Source organism: Podarcis muralis, chromosome 3, assembly GCF_964188315.1.
Source record: "Podarcis muralis chromosome 3, rPodMur119.hap1.1, whole genome shotgun sequence".
NCBI classification, from domain to species: Eukaryota; Metazoa; Chordata; class Lepidosauria; order Squamata; family Lacertidae; genus Podarcis; species Podarcis muralis.
This window is the reverse complement of record NC_135657.1, coordinates 70,869,802-70,889,994: the sequence shown is the minus strand read 5'-3', so window position 1 is coordinate 70,889,994 and position 20,193 is coordinate 70,869,802. Positions and strand designations below refer to the sequence as shown.

Sequence of the window (20,193 nt, the reverse complement as noted above, 5' to 3'; positions counted from 1 at the left end):
GAGCCAAGATGCCAGAAGGCTTTCATGGTCACCCAAGGCCCTTTCAGATGTGGGCAGGATCAATTAGGAAGAAGCAATCCTTCAGGACCCAAGCCATTTTGGGTTTAGTGGGTAATCATAGTAGAGGAATGGGACGCGGGTGGCGCTGTGGGTTAAACCACAGAGCCCGGGACTTGCTGATCAGAAGGCCGGCGGTTCGAATCCCCTTGACGGGGTGTGCTCCTGTTGCTCGGTCCCTGCTCCTGCCAACCTAGCTGTTTGAAAGCACGTCAAAGTGCAAGTAGATAAATAGGTACCGCTCCGGCGGGAAGGTAAATGGCGTTTCCATGCGCTGCTCTGGTTCGCCAGAAGCGGCTTAGTCATGCTGGCCACATGAACCGGAAGCTGTACGCCAGTTCCCTTGGCCTATAGAGCGAGATGAGCGCCGCAATCCCAGAGTCGGCCACGACTGGACCTAATGGTCAGGGGTCCCTTTACGTTTACCTTATAGTAGAGGAATTTAACAGTCTGAATCCTTCCTAACCCACTGAATGGAACATTATACTCCATTTGGAGATTTAGCGCATTAAAGTCTGATTGAATTTAATTTGTTGAATCCTAATTTGACTTAATGCTACAGTCCTATGCACATTTACTAAGAATAACTTAAGTGAGTTGAGTGGGTTTTATAAAGACTTTGCCAAGAGCAAAGTGCTGCTTGCACAATAGGCTTTTCCTTCTTTTCCTTCTCTGATGTATCACCCTAAAAAACCTTCCTGAAGGTCAGGGAACCCTCAAGAAAGACATGGGATGTAGTGGTGGGAATGTGATAGGAGGAAGAAGGCAGGAGAACCCATTTGCTCTTCTATTCACGTGAAATTTGTCTACAATCTCTTGTGACTCCAAAGTAAACTTGGTTAATGAGATCATCCTTGCAGTCTCTGAAAGTAAATGGCTTCGCTCATCATAGCCTTGAATAAAGTTTAATAATTACAGTGTCTAATGATAGTGAAACAAAATTACTATTATCACTTTTCTAAGAATGACTTACTTATGGATATTATTTTCCAAGTCTTTTGGTATGCCTATAAGAAGGTGCTTATTATCTAAAGTCAATCAGTTGCCAGGTATGCTTTTCCTTCATTGCCATGGGTTGTTTCTGTGATAATAAGCAATATTTGACACAGAGGCCTAAGCAACAAGTTAGAGAACTAATGTCCAATGGTTTGTGTTCATCTTGGGGATGTACTTGGGGGGGCAGCAGGCCTCATTGCCCCTCTACAAACCTTATTTGAGGCTATATCAGGAGAGGCTTACTTTGTGGTGTTGATGTGGCTGCTCAGAAACATGAGTCCAAACATGACTGGACAGGCGCTAGTAGTTCAAGTCTTTGAATTGTGCCTCTAGAGTTCAAGGCCCTCAAACTTTACCTTTTATATTCCTGGTTTCTCTGTTGTGTTGGCTTGTCAGTGATATAATTCATCTCTTTGCAATCAGCCTCTCAAATAAAGGAAAACAGTTGTCTAATGTTGATATTTCCGTGTGAAAGCAATTAATGTACTTTGGCAATCAGCCTTGAACAGAATATTGGCACTTCCACATAGCTGAATATGCTGAAAAACTGGTTTAAATTGCGCTATTTTAATCAGTAGGTTCTTAAAAGTTGCAGGAATAGAAGCTGTATCAAGGTCAAACTTTGTAATGCTGGCTTCATTAAAGTAGAAATCAATTAAATTAACTTCCTGCTGTTTACAAAAATTAAGGAATAACACTGTAGTCTAAACTATCTTTGTTCTCAATGTACAAAACATTATTTGTGTTAACTAGACCCCTGATGAAGAGTTCTTAGTAAAATATAAATTAAATAAATAAATAAATAAATAAATAAATAAAGGATTGTCCTTTATACCCACATCTTGCATGATGTGCTCCAGATACTCAAAAGAAGCTATTTTCAGATGTTTACAAATTCCCAGTTGTAATCATATAAGAGAGGAGAGTGGGGTCACACATGTTTACCCCAGCTCCCATTCATTGTGCCCCACATTGTCCCTTCCCCAAGATTATCCATGGGATGAGGACACGTCTGCTGTGGGACAACCTGTTGAAAATACACTGAAAAGGATATACCAAGAGCTCTTGGTATATCCTTTTCAGTGGGACAACCTGTGGCACATACATTTGCCATCCACATAACTTGAAATTCTGCTCAGGGACTTACTAGTCATCTTACTAGATGTTTAATATACATCTTACGAGATGTTTAATATACATCTTGTTTTGAGACGTACCAAGTGAAGTACCTTTAGATATTTTAGTGTTGTTTTTTATAAGGAGGGTTGAATGTAAAGAGTCTGCTGTACAAATGAGACACACTTCTTCTGCATGCATGGGACCCAAAGGTATATCCAGCCCTCTGGAGCCAGTTTTGGGGTGGTGGCTGCAGACAGCGAAATTGGCAACACTACTCCCTGCTATTTCCAGATAATTTAGTGGGATGTATGGGAGGAATTTTTTAGTCAAAAAAGCTATTTGATGGGATCCAAATAGGTTTTTGATTATAGAATTTCATGGCATCCTGAGAGTTAGACAATCCATTGTCTGTATTTTTCATCTGTTGTCTTGGCTGGTGACTTGGCATGATTTTTAACCTTTTCCCTATCCACTTAAGTACCTGGTTTTCTGACAGCATGGCAGTGAATTGCCTTGATCAGTTGCCTAGCTAACTCACCGTTCTCCCTTCACACATTTCAACAACGGGGCGGGCGGGCGGGGAGAATGAGTCACAGGGAATTTACGGGAAAATAAAGGAGGCATTGTGAGATAACAAAAATTGTTCCCGTAATTTAAAAGAAAAAAATGGATGGCAAGGTTAAATTAAAGTATGAAGTAACTTTGACACATCTGCTATTGAAGTCTAATGTAGCATTGCAGCTAATTTATACTAGCTTAATTTCATAAATGTGCAGTTATCAGGAACCTGAAAAGAAATGACAATATGCTTTTGTATAATGTGCCCCGAAAACATCTAAAGATACATGGCGATGATAGTATTGTGAAAGCTTTATTTAATGTTTTGCTTCTTAAAAGGAACGTGAAAAATTTAACATGAGTCCAGACAATGCAGTACTGTATATCTATACACATTTTAAGTTCAGAGTCCTCAGAATTTTCATGCAACTGCCATTCTGTGTGATAGCACAATATTTTTTTGTGCCTTGCACACCTAAAACAAAATGTTGCAGGATGGAGAATCACTCTTTAGAGATTCAGGTAACCTGAGTTCGAGCAGTATGAGCAAAAAGGGAGCTCCAAAAAGATCTCTCCAAACAGAGTGACTAGGCATTAAAATAGCAAATGCAATTCAATGTGATCAAGGGTAAAGTGATGCACATGGAGGCAAAGAATTCTAACTTTATATAAAAGCTAATGAGGTCTAAACTGAAATGAGATCTTGGGATCATGGTGGATAGCTGAATGAAAATGTCTGTCTAGAGTGCAGCAGCTGTGAAAAATGCCGTTCTTGTGTTTGGCATCATTAGAAATGGAATTGAAAATAAAATTAAATTAGCAAATTCATAATTGGTTTTTTAGAAATATATTGTTTGGCTGTTTTGTTCATTGGCTGCTTTGTGAGGAATGGTGGAATAGGCCTTTATAAAAATCCACGGTGCAGTCCCATTTCAAATACTGTGCATCTCAAAGAGAGCGTTGTAAAGCTGTAAAAGGTTCAGAAAAAGGCCACCAGAATGACTGAGGGGCAACTCCTATGAGAGGAAAGATTATAACATTTTGGGCTTTTTTTCTTTAGGGAAAATGCAAGTAAAGGGGAACATGATAGAGATGTATAAAACTGATGCATGGTGTGGTGAAAGTGGACAGAGAGCAGTTTTTCTTTCCCTCTTATAACGCTGGAACATGTGATCAACCAATGCAGTTAAATGTTAGAAGATTGAGAAGGATGTACTCCTTCACACTTAAACTATGGAATTCACTACAACAAGATGATAGTAATGACCACTAATAGTCATTACCACCAGTCAGTGGCTCTGTTCATATTAAAAAGGTAAAGGGACCCCTGACCATTAGGTCTAGTCATGACTGACTCTGGGGTTGTGGCGCTCATCTTGCTTTATTGGCCTAGGGAGCCGGCATACAGCTTCTGGGTCATGTGGCCAGCATGACTAAGCCGCTTCTGGCGAACCAGAGCAGCGCACGGAAACACCGTTTACCTTCCCGCCAGAGCAGTACCTATTTATCTACTTGCACTTTGACGTGCTTTCGAACTGCTAGGTGGGCAGGAGCAGGGACCTCACAATGGGAGCTCACCCCATCGCGGGGATTCAAACCGCCGACCTTCTGATTGGCAAGTCCTAGGCTCTGTGGTTTAAACCCACAGCGTCACCCGCGTCCCTTCTGTTCATATTACCAATGGCTATTAGCCATGGTGGTGTACTATCTCCAGTATCTGACAAAGTATACGTCTGAATGCCAGTTACTGGGAATTATAAGTGGGGAGAGTTCTAGTGCACTCATGTCCTCTTGTGGGTTTCAGTAGACATTGGGTTGAACACCATAAGAACAGGATGCTGCATGAGATATAGTGAGGTACCAAGATGGAAATGCTTCAGTAGGACACAAAACTGGCAAATAAAATTTTCTCGCTGCTTTTAGAATTCCCTGTTAGTGGAATAATTCTGTTTAATACTGATACGTAGCTCTCAGCTCTATCATGAAGTAGCAGTTGTTTACTTCGGAAAAACTGAAAAAATGTTGCTCTTGAGTATTGTCTTTTTATTCATTCTTTTGTTTGTTTGTTTGTTTGTCTGGAAGCCACCTTGCATTTGTAAGAGGCAGGTATAAATGTTTAAATAAATTTTAAACCCAAGATTTATTCTCACTAATATTTCTCTTGTTTTGCTGCAGAATGTAGTACAGCCTATAAAAGATATATATGGGATTAACCTCTCAGAATCTCCTTCGGAAGATGATCTCGGCATATACACAAGGTAATCTGTTTCTGATTATCTCACTGATGCTTGCAGGGAACAAATTTTTAAAAAGTGAATAGTAAAAGTGTATGTTCCAGACAAAATTAAGCACATTTTAAATTCCACTTGTTTCATTGGGAATGTTCACAATGTATTGAAAGCCAAAAGATCTTTAAAGGTCCTTACCTTTTGCCTGGATTGTGCTCATTGGTTATCTATCTATATATAGTATCTAACAAGCTGCACAGCAGCCCCATAATTTTCAAAAATCCTGGTCTACCTCCAGGTGGCTTACATTATTTCCCTCTGCTCCCAAGTTTATCTTCAAACAATACTGTAAGTTAGGTTAGGCTGAGAGATTGTGACTAGCCCATGGTCAGCTTCATGGAGAATTGAGCCCACATCTGCCCTATTGGCTTAGTTGTAGAGCATCTGCTTTGCATTTCAACATCTGGTATCTCTAGGTAGGACAGTGGGTAATCCTGACTGAAACCCCTGCCAGTCAGTGTGGACAATATTGAGCTACACAAACCAATGGTCTGACTTGGTATAAAGCAACTTCCTATGATTCAGTCCAACACTGGCTCTTGGGAACCTGGGATAGCACACTCGCTAGAGCATGAGACTCTTAATCTCAAGGTCATGGGTTCGAGCCTCACATAAAATCATAGAATTGTAGAGTTGGGAGGGACTCCAAGGGCCATCTAGTCCAACCCCCTGCAATGCAGGAATCTCAGGTAAAGCATCCATGACAGATGACCATCCAGCTTCTGCTTAAATAGCTCCAAGGAAGGAGGGAGACTGTTCCACTGTTGAACAGCAAAAGATTCTTGCATTGCAGGGGGGTGGACAAGACTAGACTGAAACTAAAGCCTGGGAGGTGATGCAGGGATCCACTACCAACTTTTGTTCATCCCCTTCTGTCTTTACCTATCTTACTACTACAGTGCAGGCCTCAGTGGCTTCTTTGGCATCTATAATAATCCATGGAAAGGTGGGGGATGGTGCCTCTACCAGCTCTTGTGCCCTTTTGCTAACTCTGCAGTTATATTTTTATGTAAAAATATAGTCTCTCTATATCTAAGAAGCATTGTATTACACAAGATGGCTTACATCAGTTAAAATAGCAATATGTTAAAAAATCCAGTCTATGTCAGCGTTTGCTACTTACGTGCTGTTGCAACTCACTGAGTGAAGTTAAAGGAATCACATAGGTCTGGGCCATGTGCAAAGTGCCAGCTGAACCGAGCTTCTCAGGAGCACACTATGACTAAAATTGATTAGGCTTTTAGTGAGATTCAAAACGAAAAGATGCCTTGAAGGGCCTCCAAAGTACCTAGATCAAAGTGGATTTTTAAAAATAAATAAATTCAGAGCTACTGCATTACTCACCCACAATATTAGTGTCAGGAAAAAAGTGTGGTGTATGTTCCAGCTGCCCTTTATGGAACTTGATGTCCCTTACTTCAAACTGTATGACTCCTATATAGCTGCAAAAGACATGTTATTTTCTTTATTTCAGAAAGTTCTTTTTCCATTGTGATTTTTCTGCCTCTATTCCTAGGTTTGTTCAATTGGGGCACAGTCAACACAAGCACGATAAGAGTCACCAACATCTTTGTTGTAAGCACTTAGACGGGGTTATAAACTTGTAAGTAGTACTTGCTGTCTTTTATTTTTCGGTTCATGCTCTTTCAATGCCCCTTTTCCAAATCCCCTTCTCTCTCTCTCTCTCTTATTCTCACAGTTCACAGTGGTTTTTGTATATTTTAGTTAGGCTTTGTATTTTCAGAGACTGTTGCTTTATATGCATTATATAAGACAAGTGGTAAAATCAAAGTGGTATGTAAGAAAAATAGGACATTGGCTTAGGGCAGGCATAGGCAAACTCAGTCCTCCAGATGTTTTGGGACTACAACTCTCATCATCCCTGACCACTGGTCCTGTTAGCTAAGGATGGTGGAAGTTGTAGTCCCAAAACATGTGGAGGGCCGAGTTTGCCTATGCCTGGCTTAAGGGGGAAACAATAACCATAATTTACAGTTCTTCACTGGCATATGCAGTAGACAGAGGGTTCTTTGCAGACACTCTACATACAGGTGATACTAAATGCCTTTGGATTTGATAATCTCACCTAGGGACATTAAATATATAGAAAGTAAATCAGAGGGCTAAGAACAGATTCTTGAGGGACCTTGGCATGCGCCCCATCTGCACTATAGATTTAAACCAGTGCCATACCAATTTAAACATTCATGGCTTTCCCCAAAAAAATCCTGGGAACTGTAGTTTGTTAACGGTGCTGAGAGTTGTTAGTAGACCCCTATTCCCTTCACAGAGCTGAAGTTTCCAGAATTCCTTGGAAAGAGGAATTGACTGTTAAACCACTCCAATAACTGAGTTTCCTCCTATGAACTCTCATCATCCCTGACCACTGGTCCTGTTAGCTAAGGATGGTGGGAGTTGTAGTCCCAAAACATGTGGAGGGCCGAGTTTGCCTATGCCTGGCTTAAGGGGGAAACAATAACCATAATTTACAGTTCTTCACTGGCATATGCAGTACACAGAGGCTTCTTTGCAGACACTCTAGTTCTTACGTTATGGTTATTTACTTATATTGTTCCATCAGTGTGAATGGTGCTTTACAGCATACAGGGGGATAATTCCCTGCCCCAAAAAGCTTACAATCTAAAGTTAGTACAATGGAAACAACAGAGGAAGGCAATGTGCTGGGGTTTTTGATATTTGAGTTTAGTTACAGACTTGGTTGCAGTAGGGCATAAGAACTAGGGCTAAAAGTGCCATGGAAAAGGTGGGTTTTGAGGGTGGGTTAGAAAGGTGTAACAGATGGGATTGTCCAGATGATCTGGGAAGCATTTCTTAGCATACAGAACAGCAAAGGATAAAGGGAACAGTCTTTACAAAAACAGGAAAGGTCACAGACGATTTATTGAGATAAAAGCAGAGAGATAAAAATAGGACAAGGCCATCAGGGATTTGAAAGCAAGAATAAGGTACCCTTGGTAGATGTGGGAGTGGATAGAAACCCACTGTAGAGATTTAAGTGACGAGACAGGTAAATGTTTTTCACAACAGAGCACTAGATAGCTGTGAGATAACAGAAGACCAGAGAGACGTTTATGCTAAAGAAACAGAGAGGAAGGGCTTTATTTTCACAATCATATTGTAAAAGAAGTGACACAACTTAAAAATGGCCTGAGCATTGGCAACACATGAGAGAAAGGAGTAAAAGAGAAAGGCATGGCTAATTACCAGGGTGGGTAATAAACTTCTACATTCATAAGGAAAGTTTAAGAGGAGAGGGAAGTATGGGAGGAAAGATGAGAAATACTGAGTTTGAAATGATATTTAAGGAGAAATATCAGAGATTCAGTTTGAGAAGCTGGACTGGAGTGAGGCAAACAGTTCAGAGATAATGAGAGGGGGGTATCATCTACATACAGGTGATACTAAATGCCTTTGGATTTGATCATCTCACCTAGGGACATTAAATATATAGAAAGTAAATCAGAGGGCTAAGAACAGATTCTTGAGGGACTTTGGCATGCGCCCCATCTGCACTATAGATTTAAACCAGTGCCATACCAATTTAAACATTCATGGCTTTCCCCAAAAAAATCCTGGGAACTGTAGTTTGTTAACGGTGCTGAGAGTTGTTAGTAGACCCCTATTCCCTTCACAGAGCTGAAGTTTCCAGAATTTCTTGGAAAGAGGAATTGACTGTTAAACCACTCCAATAACCGAGTTTCCTCCTATGAAAACATTGAAATAATGATTTGGTAGAAGGATTGCCAGCTGAGGACAGAATCGTGGAGCTCCATAGCATGAAGGCAGTTATGCAAGAGGCAGTGGGAGGACCAAGGAGAATGACACCTTTTACATCAATGTAAAAAAATCCTGTGCAAATTTGCTGTTGTGCAGGCTGATCAATATTCATTGGATCCAGAATGTTTAATAGTTAATGGTTTTTAAATATGTACAGAATCTCTATCAACCATAGCTAAACTATCTCCATTAGAGACGCTGTTTGCCACCTAATGTATTTTAGGAAACTGTCACAACAATGCTTCCCCTTTCTTCACCATCCCTTGAAGGGAGAGAAAATCTATCTCTGGAAGTTAGAGGTTATAAAGCTGTGTGATTCTTAGAAAGAAAAAACTTCTCAGGTTGAAACCTAGTGACAGACAGGTGAGCGGGCAGGCGAGTGTTGTTGTCGGCAAGGCGTGTGATTGTCAGTGGCGGTCAGGCGGGTGAGCGAGTGTCGGCAATCCCCCCCCCCCCCCAAAAAAGAAGTTCAACAACACTAGGCAATTCTCCCCCCAAAAAAGCTTAACAACTCTGGGCAATTTCCCCGCATTCTCTTAATTTGGAGTCCCCCAAAATAGGGGTCGTGTTGTACACGGGGCATGTTATACACGGAGAAATATGGTACAGGTGATGACAGATTAATAATAAAACAGAACATGGGCTGTATTTTTTATTGGCAAAAGGTGACTCTTCATTCTGCTTAGATGCAGCACATTGTTGCTAAGATACCAACCAATTAAACACTCAACAATGTTTTGCAATAAAACAGTCTACCTGCAGTTTAAAATATATTGTATTTTATAGATCATAAGTGCTCATTACTAGAAATCCTAGTAGAAATTATCGCATTTCAGGATTTTTCCCTCCCTTGTATTATCGACTTAACTTACCTACTAATGCAAAATGGCATGGAATCCTCTGAGCCTACAATGGTGATGTATATAGAATTCATGCCTACCCTCCTCTTTTATGGTTTCTCTGTAGTTTAATGCTAGTTTTATTTAATTTACTTTTCACAGAACACACATCTCTGCTTTCTCCCAAGACAACATTTATGAAGTCCATCCTCCTAAAGTAGAAAGAAAATCTATTGAGATATTTCATGCTCACATCCAGGCTGGCAAAGGCATCATGCAGCCATTGGGAAAAGAAGACATCCTCCTGTATCGAGAATACATTAGAAACAGATACATGTGAAGAACAACTGTTTTTGAGTCCTCTGACAGCCTGAATCACTGAGTCACAGTGGAAAAGTAGATATCTCTATTGTCTGCTTCTCTCCACCATATGTGAGATGGTTCATAGCCTATCATGACTTTTTTTTGTTGGTAATTAAGTTAGAAAACAGATACAAATATCCTCTCTTTAGAAACAAGAGAGAGTGCCTATTGATAAGACTTGTGAACTATTCAGATTAATTATGTTCTCTTTAGTTATCTGTGTTGCTTAGGTCAAATTTCTTGGGCACTTAAGTATATATATAGGCACTTTCAATACATATAGCCAGCGGGGAGCAGTTGAGAATGCTTTTCACAATTATGGAGTTCCTTGTGTTTGTCTAAGTCAAGGTGAGTCAACATGGTATCCTGAATATACTTTTGGAGTCAAGCTCCATCTCCAGCCAGTCTGGGATTACAAGAGTTGTAGTTCCAAAACACCTGAACGACACCATGTTGTCTACCCCTGGTCTAAGCAGTATTTATCATGTGACTGCAAATAGGATGTGTTTGTAGTCAGAGTGCTCTAAAAGAAAAATAAGATAGAAGACACATCCATCCAAGATGTTTGTAGGACATGATCTGAGGGTAGTATTATATCTGTCTACTTTATCGATAGCAGGAAGTGAAAACGTGCCAGCAAGTTAAGTAATCATACTGGGAATTGAAATGGAATTGAAATGGCACTTGGCTCTTGTTCCACCCTTCTCTCTTGAAATGTTGGCAGGGTCCCAGCAGCATCTCTGGAAACATTATTGTGTGCTGCAAAGTAATTTCTAAAACTTCCCAGATCAGAGCTGAGTGTCATTAAAATTTGATAAAGTAGTGATATGTTTGGCAATTAGATAATCGAGATTAGAACTCACCGTGGTGTACCTAGCTGCATATGGGAGGATTATTACTCTGGAACAGTAGAGTGCTCTCATAAGCTTCTGTAAATTTATATGAAAACTGAATTTCTATTGGATTCAGAAGAAAAAAATGGCTTCCTATTGTTTGATTAGTGAGAAACTCATGCCCCATTCCCAACAAGTATCCTGTTCTTTGGCACATAATAAACATTGAAGTTGTGTTATCTCTTTGTTTATAGGTGTCTTGCTTTGATATTGAGCAGTCAAATTCCACTCTAAAGTCCACTCAGTTTGATTCCTTCAAACAGCTATTTACACCCAAGAATGCTCTTTCTGTCAGATCTTTTTTTGCTACCTAGATCCTTCATTGCGACAAGAATGAGCTTCTCTTTAAAAGGTAATTCTAGAAGAAAACATGAGTTGTGGAGCCAAATATTTAATGATGCAGAGGCACTTAGACAGCCCCCTCAAGAAGGAAAGTTGGGGAAGTCATTTGCACAGGTAGATGAATTAAGAAGCCTTCCTCCCCTTATTTTCCTTCAAACATTAATTTATCATGCAGCCAGCAGGCCTAGGCTTTTGGCAGGTAGCCAGCTGCCTCATGTCAGGTAATGGCCAAGCCACTTGCCAAAAGCCCATTGACAAATAAATAGCAAGTCTGGCCAACAGTCACATGCTTGGTGGGAAGTGGGAAGCAGCTGGCGCACACTGACTTACCAGTGTGGGTGATTATCTACTTGACATGCATTCCATATTCCACTATCACCCTGAGTTTCATTTAAAATATTACTTCTGCAAGCCGTGTATCTTTTCTGTAAGTATAAAGCAGCATTTACATTAAAAATGCCAGTATTAAATCAAACATTTGCTCTGTAAAGAGCAAGAAACAATAATTATTTTTAAGGAGCACACATCATCTGATGAATTCCTATCTAAGGTCACAATTTCTCTTAGCCATTGCATCTAGTTTTAGTAGACTTAAGACAGATTCCATTTGTATGGGAGTGATTATTAATGAATGGGAAAAGATCTATATGCAATTAATCTTTTTCTACACTTCATACTTGCTGTAACATAATATGCTAATGTTGCTCTTTCTATATTGGTATGCTGTTAAAAGTTTATTTTTAAAAATCATGTATGTATTTCACTTCTACAGGTAGCTACCTTGGTTTTTTTCCTTACAATTAAATATTTGTACCTATGGATAATTTAGTAGATTTGCCAGACCAAGAAAAATAAACAGCAACAGGTTGCACATTGCTTGTAAAAAGACAAGTGAAGTGTGTGTTCTTTTATTGGAAAGATAAGTGGTTTTTCATACTTATTTTTGTGCCAGAAAATTTTTCCACAGTGCAGTGATGCTGTATATTTCTAAAGTATCATTTTGCTTAGGCTAAGGTTTTAGCGATACTTGTAATCAGTAACTTTCACAAGACACAGTCCCATCTCTTCAGGGCTTCTCTCTCCTTTTTGGTAAAACAAAGAATATTTCCCACCCCCATTCTGTACGCCAGCATTTCCCTCTCATTAAAAATAATGTGAAACCCATTGGCATGGGGCACATCGTCATAATGCCTCCAGGGAAAGAATCCCTGATATCCACTTACTTTTTTGGGGGGGGTGTGTAATTATATAGTAAGCCTCTTTTCCTTACACCATATCCTCTTCCAAAGCTGTTAACCATAGGTTCCTGGTTCTGATGTGATGTGAAACTATACTTAATGGCAGACTTCCTGATTTGCTCTCCCATCCTGGGGGTTGAGAACCTGTGGCCCTCCTGATGTTGCTGAATTCCCATTATCCCTACCATTGGCCATGCTGGCTGGGTAGGTTGAAGCTGCAGTTCAACAACTTCTGGAGAACCGCCGATTCTTCACCTCTGTCCTACTTCTACAAAGAGAGAAGTGAAGAGGCTCTGTGCACAGCCAAAAGGCAGATTGAATACAGCAGCTCCTGTTTCATTTGACCAATTATGCATTTGGGCTATACCTCAATATCTGTTTCTGCTCCTCTGGTTACAATGACCTCTCATGCCTTTATGTAGTTCACTTGCTTTCTGCACAGGTCATTGCCTGTCCAGACCATTATCATTTTTCCAGCACTGGCCAGTTCTTTTCCTAACAGTTGACTCTCCTATGGAAGCTGCTATTGAGCTGCAGTTCTGCATAGAGCTATTAGGTTTTGTTTTACTTTATTAAGTAACTGCTATTTCCCTGCAGTCATGTGGATTTTCATTGTTTAATACAGCAGTTATTGTAGCTATTGTTCTGTAAATCCCAAGAGGCTCTTGTTACACTCAGTTTACTGTAAATCTATTTTTCTGCCTCTGCCAACAGCTGTATTTTGCTATCCTTCATACTTGGATTATGGGGCCATATTATGTGGGTTTCTTTCTTTCTTTCTTTCTTTCTTTCTTTCTTTCTTTCTTTCTTTCTTTTTACTTATCCGTTCTCCAAACATAAAAACTCATTATTATATTTTGTTACACTTACTCAATTAATGTATCGCCACCTTAATTTGCAAGAACATGGGCCTATAGTAACAGCTACATTTACAATGCTTTTAAAAGCACATCATTATTAATTGAATTTCTATACTACCCTTCATCTGAAGTTCACTGGGTGGTTTACAATATAACAACACAAAAATACACAACATAATAATAATATATGGGAGTTATTGTTTTTATTACATTATTGTTGTTGTTGTTATTATTATTATTATTATTATTATTATTATTATTATTATTATTATTATTATATCTTAAGCCTACCCACCATGTCATGTATTAATTAAAGTGATATGTTCACAAACTGCATTTTAAAGCCTCTCTTGATCATCCTGGCTTGTCCCCCAACCTCTCATCCTTCCCTGTCACTCTTTGGCCTCTGTTGCCAACAGGTGTCGTGGGTTGGCTGGGTGCAGATGAGTGCTGGGAGACAGCAACTAGGGGATCCCCAAGGGGAAAAGGCTCTGAGCCAGGGGATTGGTGGTGGGACAGTGAGGAGTGGTTAGAGGGTGGCCAAGTTGGGACAGGCTGCTGAAGAATCCAGGAAGTCTCCCCTTCCTGCTGTCACCGGCTCCTCTGCTCCCTGGTCTCTTAGAACACAGAGAGAAATGGAAAGAGCAGAGCAGACCCTGGAGAGGAGGAGCCTTAGTGCTGGGAAGGCGGGGACCTTCCGTCCTCGCAACTGCCTCATTGGGGCAAGACCTACTGGGAAGAGTTGCTGGGATCACTAGGCCTGCGCTGTTATGGTTTGCTTGGATAAAGAATTAACTTCACTGACACTGTGTTTTTCTTTTATTGCTGACCTACGCTTTATTCCAGCTCCTGACAACGGGAGGCCCTGTCCCCCCGGCTACAGTCTGTAATGTCATGGGGGAGTGGGGCGTCCTTGAACTTAGTATGAAGTAGAATTGGAAGTCTTAGAATCAGCAGCTCCCTGAACTACATTTGGTGCAATAAGCCATGCAAGCATTGCCCTATAGGTCTTGTAGACTGGATGAGTAGTTCTGGAGTATTTCAATGGAATCCACTAGGCCAGCAGAAAGATGTGAAATTCTACTTTGGTATGTGATATAGTTTCCTTAAATTAACAATTTGTCATTTATTAACACAGATGATAATATAAGAAAAATCATGGTGCACATTGGGTACAAATTCAGAATATACTTTTAATGAGTTGCTATGTCATTATAAAAGGTGGCACTCAAAGACACCATTACATTTCTTCCTTTTATCCTTTCTCCTGTGAAAAAAGTTTCCAACACGTTTTACAATGTGTTCTAGACTCTTGTATTAGAAGGAACACTTCTTAGTACAGTCTGTACAATTTTATCATAGTTTTCCTATTCCAGTTTTCCACAGTTGTAAATATTTTGTCTCTCCATTTATCATTGAGATCACTGAAGTTTTAGACTATCCCCTGTAACACCTATATCAGCTTTGTGTCTCAAATTTGGAGATGAGCTGCTCTTTTTCCCTTGTGACCTTAGACCATTGGTCTGACTCAGGCAGGTGGTCTGACTAAGGCAGCTTCCTATGTTCCTGCAAGGTACATAGAATAATATCATGCTTAATCTTGTTACGTGATTTATTCCAGTTCTTGGAACAAAATTCCTTTAAAAATGAATCCACTGAGAATGAGTAAGGGGTTACTTTTGCCTACATCAAAAGTGGTGTCCTCTTCTCCCAGGCCTTTGGCCAATTAAACAATCTATGGCCTTTTAAACTGGGATGAGGGTGAGGATGTTTTGTTGTATTTTTTATGTTTATGTATTTATTGTTTATGTATTTTTGTGTTTTTATATAAGGGGTCAGCAAAGTTTTTCATCAGGGGACTGGACCACTGTCCCTCAGACCTTGTGGAGGCCAGACTATATTTTGAAGGGGGGGGGGGGATGAACAAATTCCTATGCCCCACAAATAACCCAGAGATGCATTTTAAATAAAAATACACATTCTATTCATGTAAAAACACGCTGATTCCCGGACCATCTGCGGGCCGGATTTAGAAGGTGATTGGGCCGGATCTGGCCCCCGTGCCTTAGTTTGCCTACCTATGTTTTATATTGTTATCCGCCCTGTGATCCTCAACTGAAGGGCAGTATATACATTTAATAAATAAATTGTCGGCAGAGTTACTGGGTGATTGCTAATTACACCAGCAGCCAGATATTAGAAGCTACAGTTGGAAACCTTTAGCTTTGGCCTATTGAAAGGCATGCTGTTTTATTTCAAAGTAATTTCTGCTTGCACCACACAATCTTTGCTCTCTGACTAGGGCTCATTGATGGGTACTGCCATCTGAACACCTTATCCATTCAGCTGCTTGGTAAATCTTCAGCTTTCTCACAAGAAATCTGGAAAGGTGATAAGTTAGCTGAAGGGTTCTAATATAGAGGCATCATTGCCCACAGAATGCATGCTCATCCTACTGTCAGCTCTGGTTAACAGGTTGCCAGTGCTCACAACCCTGCAGAACCTGTTTATGTAGAAATGATAGTAGGAGAAAAGAAAGGAGGGTATAGATCTTGAGAAACAATCTCCCCCTGAAAGCTACTTTCTGTATCCAATCACAGATAGGCATCAAGCTAAATAATCAGCTGGGGCGGGGGTGGGGGGATATAGACTGAGCTGGCAGAAGTGGCAAGTGGCTGCACATTTGTGACCCCATCTACTTGTTACCAGCAATCTGTTCAAAAGGTCTAATGAGGTGAAGGCTGCCACAGTTATGAGTGCTCTTTCAAAATCAGAGGAAATGAGTATATTTCTGCTGCAAGTAATTCCTGAACAAATGATTGGATAAAATGAACTCAAATAATTACAAATATTAATATTTGGCTGTCACACACATTGTAGATCTCGGTGTGTGTACAGTTAACTGGGGGAGGAAATTAAACCAATTAATCTGTCTCTAAGAATCAGCCCAAATATTCAGAAAAGCCATGAAAGTCAATGACATTTTAACATGATTAGGTTCTCTCGAAGGAACATACGATCTTCGTTACCTTACCTGACCCAAGATTTAAAAATAACATTTAAATATCATCTTCCAGATTTGTCAGCCTGGGAAAGTGTGAATTGATAATGCAATAAAGCCAGAACAGAAACTGGATGTTCCACCTAGCCCTAATCAACCAGCAGCGGTCAAGGAGTTCAAAAGAATAATAGCCAACTCTCCACAATCTCATTTCGGAAGTGGATTTGCTAACCCTTTTAAGATATACCGTACTTTTGTAATTCCTGCATTGGAATTGCTTTGCTTTGCACTGATTATTTGCTACACAACTAATAATTTGGTTCTAATTAGGCTACCTGTCATCTAGTCACAGTCTCATCTTAACTCTTCTTGTGCAGTTCGCTAGTACAGCAGTCAGTGACTTCATCATGCAGTTGATGTGAAAGCATATTCTGTATGACTTATTTGCGTGGTTGAAAAATATTCTTAGAAATGTTTTTTCCTAACAGAAATAGAAGACTGTGTTTGTACACACATCCTGAGAACAGCAAAAAAGAGAGAGAAATGTATGGGCACAAATTGAATGGGGTGCAGTTAGGTTCACCACCACTGCCCTAATTAGGTAAACCTATGGCACGCATGCCAAAGAGGGCACTCAGAGCCCTCTCTGTGGGCACACACAGCTTTGCCCCAGCAGGGCCATAGCTTCCATGCCGGGGGCGGGGGGGGGAGGAGGAGGAGGAGGAGGAGAGGGCTCGCGCATGCCGTCCAAAGCCTGCGGCACCAGGGCCTAGTGAGTGAGTTGGGGGGCTGAGCAGGCATTGACTTTTGATGCACCAGGGCCTCCCGCCAGTCTGTTTTTCCTACTCAGGAGTAAGCCGCCTTGTGTTCAGCAGGGCTTAACACCCAGGTCAGTAAGCATATTGTTAAGTTGTGGGCGAACATATCAGACAACACAGCAATTCTTCAAACAGCTCTTCTTTATTCTGAGGCCAGAACTGAACTAAGCTGAAGGGCTCAGTCAGCCTGCTTATATAGAGCTCCAGTACCTTGTTACTGTAACAACTTTCTAAAACTATCCAATCACTGACCGTCACTTTCGATCCTTCATTTGCATAACTATCTACAGTATCCCCCTGCTGGCCCAGGGTGAGAACTTCAGTACATAACACATATAAAGATGGCAACCTAAGAAGGGGCTGCTGGGTTTACATGTTCGCTGGGCTTTCCCGCGGAAGCCAACCAAGAAATTCATTCCATGGAGGCTGCGATCAAACAGCAGCCGAAGAAACAGCAAAATAATAATAATACCCCACCAATCTGGCTGGGTTTGTGGTGTGTGTGTGTGTGTGTATTTGTATGTGTGCACACAGACAATCATTATCTCATATTAAAAACTGGGAGAGGGTGGTACAGCCCACCAGTGTACACTAGTAGCCAAAATTGTGGAACCTCCTGGAAAAAATGTATTTCCGAGGTTTGATGGCTCATAACACCACTTAGTTTTGGAGTAATACCAGTGCCTTTTTTCCTGTGGGGATGCAGGGGGACACATACCCCTAAACATTTTGTGAATTTAACAGGAGAAGAAATTCACTGTATATATTTCCCCCAATTTGAACTGTAATTATTTTCCCCCAGTGGTGATTTTCTTAAGTCAAAATGAGAGTACCCCTAAACATTTTTAGGAAAAAAGCACTGAGTTATACCATAAAATTATATATCAATGGAAAGATAATTTAATGAAGAATGTAATGCAATAACTTTTATGAAGGATTATTTATTACAACAGCAGTCATAAAGAAGAAACGTGAAACACACAGAAAAAAATGAGATAAACAGGTTCAATTGCCGTGTTGGCACTTTGCGATAAATAAGTGGGTTTTGGATTGCAGTTTGGGCACTCAGTCTCTAAAAGGTTCACCATCACTGTAATAGGGTATACAAGTGGGACAAGTTGTGCTCATATGACACAACGTGTCCCACTAATTGATATGAGCCTCAAGCAGGCCTTTTCACTCTCCCTCAGTTTCCTTGGATTCTGTGGCTACTGGTAGTCCTCATTGGGCTGCACTCCCCTGGAAAGAACAGGTTGATATCTTGGGCTTGCTCCCTGATTTAACACTGTCACTATAGGCCCCTTTCCAGCTATAGCTGGTTTGGAAGCTATGGCCCCATTTAGACAGAAACGACTTGGCCCCTGTACTCCATGCTCTGGCAACTTCCAGATTGGATTACTGCAGTGTGCTCTACATGGGGCTGCGCTTAGACACAACTTGGGACAGTTCAACTGGGCCAAAGTGCAGCAGCCAAATTACTGACTGGGGTTCCCTTTAGAATCCCACACAATCATAATTTAATAATAATAATCAAAACAAAACAAAAAAATTCCTTCCAGTAGCACCTTAAAGACCAACTAAGTTAGTTCTTGGTATGAGCTTTCGTGTGCATGCACACTTCTTCAGATACACTGAAACAGAAGTTGCCAGATCCTTCTATATAGTGAGAAGGTGGGGAGGGGTATTACTCAGAGGGGGGTGGGAATGGGTGATTGGCAGATGGCTGTGATGAGCTTGTTGACGACTCTTAAGGACGGCAATAGGTCTTACAGGAAAAAGCAAGGGGTGAGAAGGTGAAAAATGGCTTTGTCATGTATAGTGAGATAAGAATCCAATGCCTTTGTTCAGGCCAGGTGTCTCCATGGTTTTAAGTTTGGTAATGATTTGCAATTCAGCAGCTTCTCTTTCCAGTCTATTTCTGAAATTCCTTTGTAGTAAAACAGCTACTTTGAGATCTTGTATAGAATGTCCTGGGAGATTGAAGTGTTCTCCTAATGGTTTCTCTGTCTTGTGATTCTTGATGTCAGATTTATGTCCGTTTATTCTTTGGCGTAAGGTTTGGCCTGTTTGTCCAATATAGAGAGCTGAAGGACACTGTTGGCATTTGATGGCATAAAATTTTTTGTTTTTGTTTTGTTTTGACTATGGCAGACCAACACGGCTACCCATCTGCAACTAATAATAATAATAATAATAATAATAATAATAATAATAATACTTATACCCCACCTATCTGGCTGGCTTTCCCCAGCCACTCTGGGCAGCTTTCAGCACATATGAAAACATAATAAAACGTCAAGCGTTAAAAAAAGACAACCCATTTCAAAACAGATACACTGGTAGAAATGGGTTCATTTCCAGGCTCATTTCCAGGTGTTCCGTATTGGCATTCAGATCTCTACGTGACTCAGGCTCCAAAGAGCTGGGGGGGGGGGGGGAATGCCTCATTTTCTACAGAGCCTTCCTCACCCCTCTGCTTGGGCCTCCATTGTTCCACCACCCTCAGAAAGCAGCTCAGGGAGTGTGGCCCAGGAGCGGCTGTTTTCTGTGGCAGCCTCTAAGTTGTGGAACTGCCTCCTCACAGAAATCTGTCTGGCATCTTATAAAGCTTTCGGCGAATGCTAAAGACACACCTTTTTACTATGGCTTCTTACCCACCTTAGTTTTGTGGTGGTAAGTTTTTTTAAACTGTTTTTATTTTGTGTGTGTGAGGGAGAGTGGGGGGACGGGGACTAGCCTACCCCTGAACAATGGCTTTTTACCCACCTTAGTTTTGTGGTGGCAAGTTGTTTTAAACTGTTTTTATTTTGTGTGTGAGGGAGAGGGAGGGGGGGAACTAGCCTACCCCTGAACAAAGCTAAATTTTCCTTTTGTTGCCTTCCCACTTGTGCCTCTGGCTTCTTCCACCAAAGGTTGCTCAGAAGGGAATGTGGATTACTTGGAATTGGTAATCTGTTTGTTGATGGCTGCTAGACTGTGCATGGGCCTTATCATTGAAATGACTGGAGATATGAATGGTCTGA

General features: G+C 40.8%; 2 protein-coding genes across 3 annotated transcripts in view; both read left to right on the top strand.

The window, feature by feature from the left end:
* Positions 1 to 11,092, top strand: part of FIG4 (FIG4 phosphoinositide 5-phosphatase) — a 63,822-nt gene extending 52,730 nt beyond the window's left edge. For both annotated transcript variants that reach the window (XM_028723138.2, XM_028723137.2), the window contains exons 21-23: positions 4,906 to 4,988; positions 6,535 to 6,621; positions 9,818 to 11,092. In XM_028723138.2, coding sequence (XP_028578971.2) covers positions 4,906 to 4,988; positions 6,535 to 6,621; positions 9,818 to 9,995 — 348 coding nt within the window. In that variant the 3' untranslated portion in view covers positions 9,996 to 11,092. The remainder of the gene's footprint in view (positions 1 to 4,905; positions 4,989 to 6,534; positions 6,622 to 9,817) is intronic.
* Positions 11,093 to 19,448: 8,356 nt separating this feature from the next.
* The window catches only part of GPR6 (G protein-coupled receptor 6), a 33,166-nt gene continuing 32,421 nt past the window's right edge, over positions 19,449 to 20,193 (top strand). The window contains exon 1 of the mRNA XM_028723150.2: positions 19,449 to 19,843. The gene's annotated coding sequence lies outside the window, so the exon portion shown is untranslated. The remainder of the gene's footprint in view (positions 19,844 to 20,193) is intronic.